Source organism: Eurosta solidaginis, chromosome 1 (assembly GCF_040869045.1).
Source record: "Eurosta solidaginis isolate ZX-2024a chromosome 1, ASM4086904v1, whole genome shotgun sequence".
NCBI classification, from domain to species: domain Eukaryota; kingdom Metazoa; phylum Arthropoda; class Insecta; order Diptera; family Tephritidae; genus Eurosta; species Eurosta solidaginis.
In genome coordinates, this window is record NC_090319.1 from 382,534,994 (window position 1) to 382,550,976 (window position 15,983).

The 15,983-nt window shown below is 36.2% G+C and overlaps 1 protein-coding gene across 1 annotated transcript; it reads right to left on the reverse strand.

Annotated features, from left to right (window-relative positions):
* Positions 1-14,555: 14,555 nt before the first annotated feature.
* LOC137245372 (uncharacterized) lies at positions 14,556-15,662 on the reverse strand. The gene is made up of 3 exons (XM_067775933.1): positions 15,357-15,662; positions 15,140-15,292; positions 14,556-14,960 (listed from the first exon to the last, which is right to left on the reverse strand). Exons 1-3 carry the CDS (start codon positions 15,577-15,579, stop codon positions 14,896-14,898), a joined length of 441 nt encoding a protein of 146 aa, XP_067632034.1. The 5' UTR covers positions 15,580-15,662; the 3' UTR covers positions 14,556-14,895.
* Positions 15,663-15,983: the final 321 nt, after the last annotated feature.

Genomic DNA, 15,983 nt, shown 5'->3' on the forward strand with positions numbered 1-15,983 from the left:
GCAACCACCACCATTACTGTTAAGTATGGTGTTGTCGTAGGTGCAAGCTGATGTTGTTGATTAGCGTTATTATTCTTGCTTTCGTCTTCGCTAGTTGGGACTCTTAAGCAGCAGTTACCCACCGACTTGTGTAACGTACGTATACGTATGCCGTACGTACACACATTTAAACGAAATTGATGCCCGTAGTGGCAACGAAAAAAATGTTGCCATCGACCTGTTTGAATGCATGCTTTGGAAACATCAACTTTTACTATTTTAATTTTTGATGTTATAAAAGGCTGGGATTAATATTGTAACGATTTTACTTGCAATTCCTCTTATTTGCAATTTCTACTAAGTTCGAATCACTAAACTGTTGAATAAATAACTCCAATATTTAATAATGCAAAATGGCCTTTATTAAAGTACTTCACAATAACACTCAAACTGATTTTTAAAATAATACTGCTATTCACTTTTTTTCTAGCTGGCTTGAGGTCTGAGTTGAAATAAAAACACAAGGGTTTTTTATATATTACCAATATATTTCGATTACACACGGTAATCGTCTTCAGGGTGAACAATTTTTTACACGTGTGTATCACTTGACGTGGAGTTTATCAGAGTGATAATTTCGATTGGAAATCCATCAGTTTATCAGAGTGATAAACTCCACGTCAAGTGATACACACGTGTAAAAAATTGTTCACCCTGAAGACGATTACCGTGTGTAATCGAAATATATTGGTAATATATAAAAAACCCTTGTGTTTTTATTTCAACTCAGACCTCAAGCCAGCTAGAAAAAAAGTGATTCGTTAACAAAAAGGTCGCCAAAATCAAAATTAATACTGCTATTGCTCGCTAGATAGCGTCTTAATCGAAACTGAATTCCAGCGCCTCTACATTTGCTGCCTTTTATACTCTCTGATTTCAACGTTCGCATCTTCTAGGCGCTTCCAGAATCTACTAGTTGCCATCAGCTCTCAAACTTCTCAGCTGTAACTACAACTGCACGATTTTATAGCTTCTCTAATTGCATACTTTCAGGAGTATCTCAGATATATACATGTGTTTGTGCATTGATTCTCCGCTGCTCGTATACGTACATGGTACATATGTGTAGACGCAATTATTGTTTCGTTTATGTAGATACATAATGATTGATCTATGGATGTGCATGATATCACTGTTTAGCATCGGCTTAGAGATAGCAGCACCCCTTAGTTTTGCTAATATTCGTAACAATATTAAATAAGTATAAATAGATAACCTATTTATAATCTTCACTGGTACATAATTATTTTGAATTATCTTCAAAATTTTTCAAACTTTAATAAGGTATTTTTGCATAATACTGCAAACGGTCAAAAATTAGTGCACAAAAGTTTACTAGGCAACTCTGTATAGTGAGAGAGTGATCAGCTGACACGTTCTTACGTAAAAAATCAAAATTGTCTTGACTTCTACGTTCTGGGCTACCTACGTACGTGAGTTGCACGTCGGTGAGTTTTCGTTTACATTGCACATTCATAAGATAGGTCGTGTCAGCTGACACGTTTTTTGTACGTACGTTGGTGGGTAACTGCAGCTTTAGAAACTAAAGCCAAATGCTTATGGGCTTTGTTTTTATACCTTTCATGAACATGAAATGGTATATTAACTTTGGTCCGATGTTTGTAACGTTGAGAAATATAGAAGATAGACTCACCATTAAGTATACCGAATTGATCAGGGCGACGAACTGAGTTTATATAGCCATGTCCGTCTGTCCGTCCGTCTGTCTGTTTGAACGCAAACTAGCCCCTCAAATTTTGAGATATCTCAACGAAATTTGGCACAAGGATGTATTTTTGTATTATATTAGACATTTGTCGAATCCGGTATGATCGGACCACTATAACATATATCTCCCATACAACCGATCGTTCAGATAAGACGATTTTAGTCATTCCTGCCGGAATTTAGAAAGTATAAACGTGAAACTCGGTAATATATATTCTAATATATCTTAGAAGATATCCGGAAAAAATCACTTTGATCGGAACTATATATAGTATATATCCCATACAACCGATCGTTCAGATAGAAAGATTTTTGGCATTTTCTCCCTTAATTTCCAATATAAAAACGTTAAACTTGGTGATATTTATTCTAATATATCATAGAAGATTTCATGAAAAAATGATTTCGATCGGATCTATATATAATATATATCCCATACAACCGATCGTTCAGATAAGGGGTTTTTTTCCATTTTTTATTTTATATTTATCTTGCTCTGCAGATGGGCGAGATAGTATTCACAAGATCTTCTATTCGCCGTATATGCTATGCTTCAATCTAACTTAATATTGGAAATCAATAAATAACCCATTTCTTAAAATTTTACAAGAATACCATACTCTTATGAATTACCTAAATGTTTTCTACTTACAGCACTACCATGGTAGCACGACTTCACAATTCAAAATATTTGCGTACTTACAACGTGTTAAAATCAAACTGATTGACTATTCCTTAAAGCCCCGTCAGATAAGCAGTTTTTCATATAGATGAATTTCACTCAATCTTATGTATTATGAGTAAAATGCACATAATTTTATGGAGAAAAATAGATTGGGCGACACTGGTGCTATCTGGCATGAAAAGTAGCCACCTTGCAAATTTTGTTGCAAGCAAAAGAAGAAGAATTTTACATTTGCTTTGGCTAAGGGTGCTGACACACTTTGCAAGTGGAATTATTTTCACCGCTTGTTGGTAACTATTCTAATATTTTTCGCAATTAAAAACTGAAATATAACAAATGAATACGACCAAAAATATGTTAGCAAGTATTTTCGTTGTATAGGGAGTTTGTTTATAACAGTTCTTCGCGATATTTTTTATGTGAATGGGCAAGGCGAAATAAACTTCAATTGCGAAGTCTGAAGCTCCTTCATATTTGTAGACGCAACATCATTTCATTAGCGGAATAGTGATGCATCGCATTTACTTATATTCGCCACAATATACCTAATTTAAACTACATTTTCAAAATCGTGTAAACTTTAAAAGGATCCTATTTTTCTGCTAGGTGGCGCACGTGTCGAGATAATTTGAAAACTTATACGAGATTTGGAATTTCGGCAATCGTTTCTTAAGAAACTTCCCGATAAGCTAGCTACTATTAAAAAGAGTTTCGCTAGTTGTCGCTCGGGTCTAGATATTTCGAAAGTACGGATCAAATTTTGAGAGGCTACAAACTGAATACCTGTTACGTAGTTGAGAACGTGATCACAATGAATTTAATAAGAGGAAGAAATTCCGATAGGTGACGCCCGACGCGAGATATTTAAAAAATTCGTACTAAACTTTAAACCTCACCCACAATGGCCGGGATAATGCAACAAAATGAGAACAAATTTCCACTAGATGACGCACGGGGCGAGATACTAAAACCTCATACAAGATTTGGAATTTTTCTATAGAAATTTTCAACTGCCAAAGGCAGTAAAATACCTATCGAAAAAAGTTCCCCTCAGGAATGAACTCATCGAAGTATAAAAAAAATTGAGCCATAAACTTGTTCAGAGCAAACTAACTCAGAGCACTTAGGCGTTGACAGAAAGGGAAAAATATAAAGAAGTTAAAAAATGTGTAAGCACTTCCATTATGTAAATGGATCAAAACGCAACGATAAATGTAAGACAAAGTTCGTGAATTTTGATTTCCAATCTAGATGGGTTTTAAGTACCGAACTTACGTAAGTAGTTACTCAAGGTCCATTTAATAGAGTGTTAATTATAACTTTGTTTCTGATAAGCTCTAACAATAGCGGTCTTTAAATTTCAAAATCAAAATTCATAAACACTACCGAATTATGCATGTTTTCAAGGACACATTTTTCGCGGCGTTTTGATCCATTTGTATGAAGGAAATGTTTAAAAAAAATTAGTCGACAGTTTAATACAGCAAACAAGGCCGTTTTATTAAGAGTTCAGAAGAACATTTTTTATTTTATTCTTTCATTTTTGGTGCATAAGAATCAAACATACATACATTAATATTTACTCATTTTACTGAATAAATATTTTGTTTTTGCTTTTTCCATATGTATTTTCTGTCAATGTTTGTTGTAGATTAATGTGTCGTTCAGATCATTTGCACAGCTGTTGTATATAAATAAATATTTGTGTACAACAAACAACACACAACACACTTCATACCTACTATTATGAAATAAATGACTTTTGTGCAAAAAAAAAAATGCAATATTAATTTCTTGATATTTTAATAAATATGCCTCTAATAATGTCTAGTTTGCAAAAATTATTTTGTCTGTTGACAGCTTAATTGCAAAGCGTTAATGGTTGATGACTTTCATAGTAGCTTACAATTTATGACTGGGCGTGTCTCGCCTGTTTTTTGTTGATTCATCAAGTACGTAAAAAAAAATTATTTTTGAGCCTATTTTCCTGACAAATGAATAGGCGAAGTATTTTTTAATGATAGTAAATAAATATATTCCACTGGGGGATTAACCAGCACTGTCTAGATATGATGATATGACAGGCAATTTGAATGACCTCGATATTGTGTGTTGGTTTTTTGTGATGCCAAACAAACAAACATTAACACTGGCGAGCAATTTTTGCTTTGTGGGTGGGTCCAAATGGCTGCCCTGTAAAAATATGTAATTAGTATAGAACGAATCCATTACAAGCGAGGGCTGAGCTGGCTTCCTTTGCTTGAGCATGACTTATGGAGATATCAATTATACCTGTTTGAATCTCAACGAATCTCTCTATTCGCCTCTAAGTTTGCTGTCAACAACGGTATTTTTTAGGGCCTATGGGCACCGTTGGACAAGTCCTCTTTCAACATCGCGCCTAAGCGATTTTTGCCGTTTTGCACCAAGTCAAGCCAGTCATCCTTGTGTGGTGACAACTGTTGCCGATTGGCAGCACCAAAGGAGATCAAGTTTTTTTGCATCTCTCACTCTTAACTCAGTGGGGGTCTCTCCTTTCCTCTAATCCAAAAGTGTTGATAGAAATACTTTCTTGCCGGAGCGTATTCGAATTTTGGAATAAAACGACCTATCCAGTGGAACCTTTGGGCTCTTTTTTGGTGCACCATCTTCATGTATGCGAAAAGCTTATTATTAAACCTTGTTGGGGACCATAATTTTGCGGAGTACTTTTTTTAGAAGTACAAGGCCCATCTCTGAGGTACAAGGCCCATCTCATTTTCCCTTGAAACCGTCCATCAGGAAAATTACAGCAACAAATAAATACTTGGCACGGTTTATCTCCGATAAGATTTAGAAAGAGCTTCTATTCCTATTTGCCACGAATTGCAAAGCAGATGAATTTCCATTGAGAAAATTTTCATGGCAGTAATACACTCGGAGTAAGAAATGCTTTTTTAAACTCAGCTGAGCAGAGCTCACAGAGTATATTACTTTTGTTCGCATAACGGTAATTCCTAACGGCATAAACTAATCGAGATTGATATAGACTTCGATATATCAAAATGACCTGGGCGAAAAAGAAATTAATTTAGCCATGTCCGCCTGTTCGTAAACATGATAACTTGAGTAAATTTTGAGGTATCTTGATGAAACTTGGTATGTAGGTTCCTGCGCACTCACCTCAGATCGCTATTTAAAATTAATAAAATCGGACTATAACCACGCCCACTTTTTCGATATCGAAAATTTCGAAAAACCGAAAAAGTGCGATAATTCATTACCAAAGCCGGATAAAGCGATGAAACTTGGTAGATGGGTTGACCTTATGTTAATATAAATTAAATTTTGGACAATGGTCTTGGCACCGCCCACTTTTAGAAGAAGGTAATTTAAAAGTTTTTCCAGCTGTAATTTGGCAGCTGAGTATGTAATGTTCGGTTACACCCGAATTTTGCCTTCCTTACTTGTTTAGTTTTGTTTTTGAACAATTTTAATATTTTAAACTTAAAAAAAGTTTTAAATTGACATTGAATAAAAGTAAAAAAGACAATATTAAATTGAGAGGATTCCAATTTAGTAACAAAATGTTTCAAAAAGTGTTTAAACCGATTATTGGTTAAAAACTGGAATGAAAAGCTCAAAAAATTTAAAACCCTAATTAGATATCTTACAGATCCAATAAGAAATCGGGTCCCAATGTAGTTTAAACCCGTAATAAAAGCACTCTTCGATAAGGTTTTCCACTGGTATTTCCTTGTCCCAAATGCGTGAATGGGTTAAAAATACAGTCATATTGTACAAGTGTGAACTAAATACAACAATTCAACTGTACAAACATAGAAACGAGCAATTAAGTACAATGAAATTTTCCATTGAAAAAGAATAGATACACAAAAAAAAAGAATAAACATAAAAACCTTGAATTTGTTATTTTGGTAGATCAAAAGTTGTTTGTTTACTTGATTTAGAGTTTGTATTGCGCTTGACGCATTAACAATAAAAAATTAAAAAGAAAAACAAATTAATTAGTGCTTGGCGTGATATATCTAAGAGAAGATTTAAGCCGAACTTCTCTTCGAATTTGCGCCTTGCTCCCTTTTGATTTTCCCTACAAATTGAACCCGTCTACATGTTTTATGCCAATTCCAAACGGAAGTTGATGCAAGGAAGATGCATTTTCACTGAAAAGTTTTCATAAGAGAAATACGCTTGGAGTATAGGCCAAATCACTGACGAGGGGCGACCAAACTTGGACATATTTTTTTCAAATTGAAAAACTTGCTCTGAGTTTTTGATGTTGCTTTGGCCGGCACTTGAACTCAGGACCTTCGATGTGGTATGCGAAGCATACTCCCACCACACCACGGCGGCCACTTTTTATCAATAAGTGGTTTGGGATTTTGATATGGACACGGTAAAAATTTTGAGCCTAAATCTGAAACATTTTGGACATATGATCAAACGAAATTTTGTTTAAATATAAATTATGGTTATGGCATATTATGGTCTTCCTGCAAGTGAGTGCATAGAACTGGGTTTCAATTTGAAACTGGAGAAGTCTACACTTAAGGTCACAAAACAAATAAAAATAGTGGGCGGCTCCCTGAAATCCTTTCACTCAGTAACTACTGATATACATTTCTGGTTCGGAACTAGACCTAAATTGCGAAATAAGTACAAGTTCCGTATTAATGAGATTTTACCCAGTTATAAAACGACAGCTTGGGTTCTTATTATTCATATTTAATTTGAGACATTTAAAAAAAACTGCTACCAGCTTTAAGTAACTTCGACTATGAGTACGATTTCTTTTCCCAAACTTTCCACTGGCTCGGAGGTATCGATAAATGCTCTAATATCTTACTAGAAGCAGCATTTAAAATTTTCTCTTTGGTTTGGAAACAACGAAATAGTACCAAGAAAACAGGTAAGCTGTCATTTTAACACTAGTTTGGAACTACCGAAATAGTTCCAATAAACCAACTAGTACCAAAGAGGAAATATGTATCTAGTTCGGAACTATAGAAAAGTTAACACAGTTCAACCAAACTAAGACGTCGGCAACTTGCAGTACTTTTCACAAATAAAATTTGTTATTTTGGAATTTTCAGCACCAAATTTAAACTCTTAGGATAAGTTTTAAAACCAGACGTTTCTATTTCAGTTTCTATTTGCGAAATCGGTTGAAGCCACACCCAGTTTTTATACACAGTCGACCGTCTGTCCTTCCGCTCGGCCGTTAACACGATAACTTGACCAAAAATCGATATATCTTTACTAAACTTAGTCCACGTACTTACCCGAACTCACTTTTTCTTGGCATAAAAAATGGTCGAAATCCGACTCTGACCACACCCACTTTTTCGATATCGAAAATTACGAAAAATGAAAAAAATGCCAAAATTCTATACCAAATATGAAAAAAGGGATGAAACATGGTAATTGGATTGGTTTATTGACGCAAAATATAACTTTAGAAAAAACTTTGTAAAATGGGTGCGAAACCTACTATATAAAGAAGAAGAAAATGAAAAAGTTCTGCAGGGCGAAATCAAAAGCCCTTGGAATCTTGGCAGGAATACTGTTCGTGGTATTATAAATTACCGGTATATGACAGATCATGTTCTGGGTCACCCTGGTCCACATTTTGGTCGATATCTCGAAAACGCGTTCACATTTACAACTAAGGACACTCCCTTTTAAAACCCTCATTAATACCTTTCATTTGATACCCATATCGTACAAACACATTCTGGACTTACCCCTGGCCCACCTTTATGGCGATATCTCGAAAAGGCGTCCACGTATAGAACTAAGGCCCACTCCCTTTTAAAATACTCATTACACCTTTCATTTGATACCAATATCGTACAAACGCATTCTAGAGTCACCCCAGGTTCATTTTCCTACATGCTGATTTTCCCTTATTTTGTATCCGAAGTTCTCAGCTGAGTATGTAATGATCGGTTACATCTGAACTTACCTTCCTTACTTGTTTAAATTGAAATTTGCTATGTTTCTTTACCCTGGCCTTGCACCCGTGACATTCCGTGAGGCTCGTGGAGCACGCTTCCACCACAGCACGGCGGCCATACATCATGAAATGTATGAAAAAGGACTTGTAGAGCGTGATTTTTGCTCGTCGAGTGAGGAGTTTATTTTGCAATTGACTACTCAGTCCAAATTGGCACTTGTTAGTGATGTCTAAGCGGATATAGTTTTCACAGGTGAGGCTGGGTCTAAGAGAGACGAAGTGCTTCACAGTCTTGAATATATATCCGAAAGCAACGACGTGGTTTCCAATGCTAATTCATAAAAAAGTGCTTCGTCTTGTCCTCATTCACTGCAATGCCCGTTTTTCGCTTCTTTATCCCAGCCAGAGAAGGTAGAACTTACAATCAACGATATCGATATAATCCGCATATAACAGCAGTTATACGCTCTTAAAATACATTCTACCATGTCGGCTTGGATCTGATACTGTAATTATCGTCTCCAACGGTAGACTAAAGAGATCGTACGGTAGGCGTCACCTTGGATGAAGCCTCTTTTGCCTTCGAACGGCTCAAAAAGGTCGTTCAAGATTCAAGAAATAGGGTGCCTGTGGATTTTCTTGTCGTGGATCGTGAAAATTGGGTCATCGGGTAGATCTATCGGGGTTGTGCCGTTGTCACTTCGTCACAGTGGGGTGGCTAATCGTATATTTCCCGTTATGAGAAGAAATGTTCCCAAGATAGCTTAAGCACATTTGTACTTCGGCTACCAGGTTGCCATTATCTTTACCGTATCTACTACTGTCTTACAACCCTACATCATCTCCCTATTTTTCTAGAAAAATCTTCGTGTTACCGCTTTCGATAACGTTCCCATACAATGCTCGTTGCTCCAGCCGTTCGAAGCATGGCTCCATTGACCGCTTTCTTTATTCAGTGAGTTGCTAAACATATTTTCGCGATAGGCATACCTGTCGTAGGAGGCCACTAAAACGACTGCCCTAAGGTGGAGGGCTCAAAAAAATCATTTCCGGATCAGCCGGGCTAGTTCCTAAACGCTAGTACTACATTCAATCCAGCGAAGGGCTACAAGAAGCCGCAACACTTCCTAGCTAGCGGGGAGTGTTTTTGCGGTTGAAGCAACAAAAACGTAGGTAAGGTATTTTCTTTCCTATTTTTTCCGGTCCCTCTGGAGGCACGTAGTAAATGCGAAATTTTATTCCACGAATCCGTTACACTGTCAGGTTGAGATTGCACTCAGTAAGACATGCGTATTATTATCAGCTCTCTGTTTTGTGAGCGAAGGCTACCGTAGTGTGATGGTAGCGTGCTCCGCCTACCTTCCCGGGCAAAGCAACATCGAAATTTTAGAAATAAGGTTTTTCAATTAGAAGACAATTTTTCTAAGCGGGGTCGCCCCTCGGCAGTGTTTGGCAAGCACTCCGGGTGTATTTCTGCCCTGAAAAGCTCTCAGTGAAAACTCATCTGCCTTGCAGATACCGTTCGGAGTCGGCATAAAACATGTAGGTCCCGCCCGGCCAATTTGTAGGGAAAATCAAGAGGAGCACGACGCAAATTGGAAGAGAAGCTCGGCCTTAGATCTCTTCGGAGGTTATCGCGCCTTACATTTATTTTTTTCTTTTCTGTTTTGTGAGCAGCTTATCGTCGCCAAACTTTCCTTGAGTATCGATATTTGTACCTCGTCAGCTAAATAAGCAAGATTCGCCAAGGGTAGAAGTGGTTGAAAATTGTGTTGAAGAAGATATAAATTGTACTGGCAACCCCCTGAACCTTGAAAGGTTTGAGCTACCCAACCTACTGGATCCCGCAAGGGCAGTCATCCTATGATGGTCAGGTTTCTCTTAGAAATAGTCCTCCTCCGCTTCGTAGCATCATCTATTGGTGCATCGGTGCAAAGAAAGTATTATATTGAAAACTGTTTCTCTTCGAACGCATCGGGCGACACGCTGGTTCACAACCATAAGCTTTATTACTTGACAGCAAAATCAAAAAGCCATCGTTACCACTGTGATAGAGGTGACCTTTTTTACTCCTGCATTGTCCTATCCGTCGTATTTTATTTATAGCGATAAAGTCAGTCTTTGTCATCACGAACAGATAAAGCAGCGTCACTTCCCTTAAAAAGTCCAATAATTCCAGGTGCATGCCCTTAAATTATAGTCCTTTAAAATGTGGATGAGGTCGAAAATAGAAAAGGGAGATTGATTACTTCATTTTAGTCACCTCCTACGACAGGCATGCCTTACCGCAGTTATACTCTATGTCCTAAGAAATGTACCCTAACGTTTTTTCAATACTTTGCTAAAATAAGATTGCTGATAACGCTTACAAAAAATGTCAAAATGCTTTTAACTCAATCCATAGCGGAACCATACAAGGTGGCGGCATAGTGACTTCCCTATAAATATAAATAAAAGTTCCATGTACTTTGTTTTTGTAAACCGATGGACTAATGTCAAAATCGTATTCCGCCGGAAGTTGGTGTATCAAATCATATTAAAAAGTACAAATCAGCAGTCACCGTGCTGCCACCTTGTATAGTTCCGCCATGATTCAATCTACAACTCAATCTATCATGATTGCAGTTTCAAAATCATTATCTCGAAATTCTGAAATTAGGCAATCATTAAAGGAATTTCATGATTGAGTGTTTTTGAATCCGCCTCCTAGATAGCATGATTCCACTCAATCGTCGGTATGAAGCATGAAAATTCATATACCAGTGTTTTGCTCTAAATTTCATATGTGAACCTTCAATAGATTCAATTACATGCCGGCTTTCAAAAGTTTTCTGCGATTTCTTGAGTAGAGCTATACAAATTTATAATAGAGCAAAAGCGCTTCATTGAGATGGGAGAGCTTAAAAAAATTGATTGATTATCCAAAAACCTATCCACACAAACATGAAGGTACAGAAATCACTGCTCTATATTAATTGCCTGCGTCAAAAGTCGTATACTAAAATAGAAAACAGCAAATATCGTGAAAATACGAACAGACGGTAAATTGCGAAAACGCGACAGGACAAACGATTACACACAGCAATCATCAAACAATCAAAACAACAACAATAATAAATAAATAAATGTAAGGCGCGATAACCTCCGAAGAGATCTAAGGCCGAGCTTCTCTTCCAATTTGCGTCGTGCTCCTCTTGATTTTCCCTACAAATTGGCCGGATGGGACTTACATGTTTTATGCCGACTCCGAACGGCATCTGCAAGGCAGATGAGTTTTCACTGAGAGCTTTTCATGGCAGAAATACACTCGGAGCGTTTGCCAAACACTGCCGAGGGGCGACCTCGCTTAGAAAAATTGTCTTCTAATTGAAAAACCTTATTTCTAAAATTTTTGATGTTGCTTTGCCCGGGGTGTGAACCCAGGGCATACGGTGTGGTAGGCGGAGCACGCTACCATCACACCACGGTGGCCGCCACAACAATAATAGCTAACTTTAATATCAGCAAAGTAGCATCACAACCAACAATAGACAACCCACCAGCAATCACAACGAATTTTGGCACTTCAATAACAATCCAATAAAAATTAAAAATAGAACAAAAACAAGTAAGGAAGGCTAAGTTCTGGTGTAATGTTATACTCAGCGGTAAGCCTTGAAGACAAAATAAGGGTAAATAACCATGTAGGAAAATGAACATAGCGTAACCCTGGAATGTGTTTGTATGACATGGGTATCAAATGAAAGGTATTAAAGATTATTTTAAAATGGAGTGGCCCTTAGTTGTAAATTGAAGGCGTTTTCGAGATTTCGCCCAAAATGTGGACCAGGGTAACCCAGAACATCATCTATCGGGTATCGCTAATTTATTTATATATAATATATATATAATAACACGAACAGTATTCCTGCCATGATTCCAAGGGCTTTTGATTTCGCCCTGCAAAACTTTTTCATTTCCTTCTATTTAATGTGGTAGGTGTCGCACCCATTTTACAAAGTTTTTCCTAAACTTATATTTTGTGTCAGAAAACTAATCTAATCACCATGTTTCATCCCTTTTTTCGTATTTGGTATAGAATTATGGCATTTTTTTCATTTTTCGAAATTTTCAATATCGAAAAAGTGGACGTGATCATAGTCGAATTTCGCTCATTTTTAATACCAAGATAAAGTGAGTTCAGATAAGTACGTGAACTGAGTTTAGTAAAGATATATCGATTTTTGCTCAAGTTATCGTGTTAACGGCCGAGCGGAAGGACAGACGGTCGACTGGGTATAAAATCTGGGTGTGGCTTCAACCAATTTCGCACATTTTCACACAAAACAGTTATCGTCGTAGAAGCTATGCCCTTAACAAATTTCACAAGGATTAGTAAATTTTTGTTTGACATATGGCATTAAAAGTATTAAATTCGTCATCCGATTTTGCTAGTTTTTATTAGGCATACATATAGTAATAGGAGTAGCGTTCCTGCCAAATTTCATCATAATATCTTCAACGACTGCCAAATTACAGCTTGCAAAACTTTTCAATTACCTTCTATTAAAAGTGGGTGATGCCACGCTCATTGTCCAAAATTTTACTAATAGTCTAATCTGCATCATAAGGTCAACCCACCTACCAAGTTTCATCGCTTTGTGCGTCTTTGTAATGAATTATAGCACTTGTTCGGTTTTTCGTAGTTTTCGATATCGAAAAAGTGGGCGTGATTATACTCCGGTTTCGTTCATTTTAAATAGCGATCTGATATGAGTACCCAGGAACCTACATACCAAATTTCATCAAGATACCTCAAAGTTTACTCAAGTTATCATGTTAACGGACAGACGGACGGACGGGCGGACATGGCTCAATCAAATTTGTTTCGATACTGATGATTTTAGTATATGGAAGTATATATCTATCTCAATTCCTTTATACCTGTACAACCAACCGTTATCCAATCAAAGTTAATATACTCTGTGTGCAAAGCACGCTGAGTATAAAAATAACGAGGTGTTGTCAGGTTCACTTTATGCTCAGCTGTGCAGCTTTTGCGAGAACGAGGCGTAAATATCTTGGTCGAAACGTATTCTAAACCAAGGAGGAAATTACCAAGATCCATGTGTGCCTTATTCGTGGCTTTGCCGTTGCCATGCAGCGATTCGCCAAATAACTGGAAACAAGTTTCATTGTTAGTAATGCAACGGACCAACATAAAAGTTTTCAAGTCAGCCGTTCTTTGGAGTAAAGAATCGAAACTTTCGATAGGCGGTTATTTTTCAAGTTCTTTTTTGGAAGTGAGGGACGTGAATCTGTTCGTCCCTTTATCTTTAACTAAACTAACCTAAAGAGATTCGAAATTTCGATGAGGTCATAATTATTTTGTACTGACTCGTATACAAAATGCGCAAAATTGTTTGCATTAATCCCAAATTGTAAGAAAACTAGGCTTACCAAGAAAATTTAAAGACCATGTATTTATTACATTTAGAAAATCCCCAATTCTAAACAGAGGGTGTCGGACTATCTTCATCAAATCGCCAATGGGCGCTTGCAGCGAACTAAATATTTGATGAAACGTTGCAAACAAATTTCCGTCAGTTGAGTGATAGAAACTTTGTTTTATGAACAGCAAGTTGAGCCAACTGCCAAATGAAATAGTTATCATTAAATTTTAAGGAAGATTACTTCCTATTATTTACACTTCACCACGATATAAAGAGAAAACATTTCATTCATAGCCAACACTTTAAAATGTCAGGAACTGCCATACAGTCGAATAAACGCATTGGGCGAATGTAGCGGAAAAAATGTCTGCTCAGTAATTTGACGTGGAATTCCAACCGTTGTGTGGATAATAAATACCAAACGGTACATTCAGAAAGTTATAACTCAAAACTAATCAGGTTCGTGTATGCTCAAAGCGACCAATGGCTAACTAAATCTCATGCAGCTCTTTGTAACATAAATCTTTTTCGGTAATCACTTATTGCTAGTTGCTATCTTAAAATATCCATACATTTTTCAAAACATCTTCCACATTAGCATTAATTTTCAAATAATCTTAAAGCTTGGAAAAATAACTATGGGACTGGGAAAAAACCATAGAAATTCTTTAATATTTGGACAAATAAACCCATTGTTTTAACATTTTTTTTTTTTTTCAAAAACATCGTATATTTTGCATCTGAACACTTTAAAACTAAAATATACTTTTTAAAACCACCTTGACCCTGATTAGGCTTGACGATGTTTTGGTTTATATGATCACAAATCTAATATTGTCTTATATGAACAAAATGATTTTCTATAATTTATTAAACATGTAAAATAATAAATTAATATTGAATCGATAACTTCTTTCTTTGCTAAAAAAGTCAATGTCTTCTTTTTAATCCAGTGAACCCATTAGGTCAAATTTAGGTCACACAAGATAACAGGTATTAGCAGATGTAATATGTGTGCTACATGAACTGCCTTTAATTGTTCTTTTTTCGGACATTCAAATATTTCCAAAACTGCTGAAATTCGTACTTTTACAAAAGCCTTCGCGAATAAAATTATAAGCTGTATAATTAGAAATAATAAAAAATGAATTCAAACAAATGATATGTAAAACTTTTCAAAATAAAATCTTAGTATCCAGTTTTCAAGAAAAGCAAACAATTTTGCAATGGAAAAGTGACAACCAAAGAATACTGCTCATGAAAACTGAGAAATAAGCTTTAGAAATAAAAAAAACTCACTTTGTCCAGTAGTACAAATGTAGAAATCAAGTATGTAGGCATTCTGAAATGTACGATTGTTTCCATTATATTCAGCGCAAACAGGATCAAATTCCTTGGTAAACTTAGATATACATAATTTTTGACAATCATTTTTTTCAACCACGCGCAATGCTATAAATACAAGAGAAAAAAAATTAGTTAGAAAAAATGCAACATTGCAACTTTTAAAATTTACCATTTTGACACCGATTTTGATGCAAACAATTTTCTTTACGTAATTGACAGACGTTTCGTCGCACAAAACATTTCTTGCCATCCGTAGCCCAGACAACATCTTCAACATTTGAACACTTTAGAGAACAAGGTCTCATCGGTCGTCTATAAGCCGTAACGGAAACGACCAATGCAAGCGTTAGACCCAACCATGCGAACAGGTGTTTAGTGTTGTTATTAGCCATATTGATCAACTTTTTCACGTTTGACAACGTTCACTTGATTGCCAAGTCGACTATATTAATTTAAGCATAACTCTTAATTGAAAGCGCCTTTTATTCAATTTAATTTTTTTTATTATTTATTTTTCTCGGAATAAGTTTCCGTATTTTACTAAAGTATGAATTTACGCATCTACATAAATGCAATTTGAAATATTTGCAAGTGAATATTTATAATGGGTAAGTAAGTCTATGTTCGTGTGAAACCGAAGAATGTATACCCAGCTGGTGAATTTTATAGAACAGCCAAAAGGAAAATATCAGTGGATTTTTTATCAAAATTCATCAACTAGACTCTTCTAGTTTTTATATCAATAACTAGCAGACCCGGCAGACGTTGTTCTGCCCTAAATTTGGCCTATCTGCAT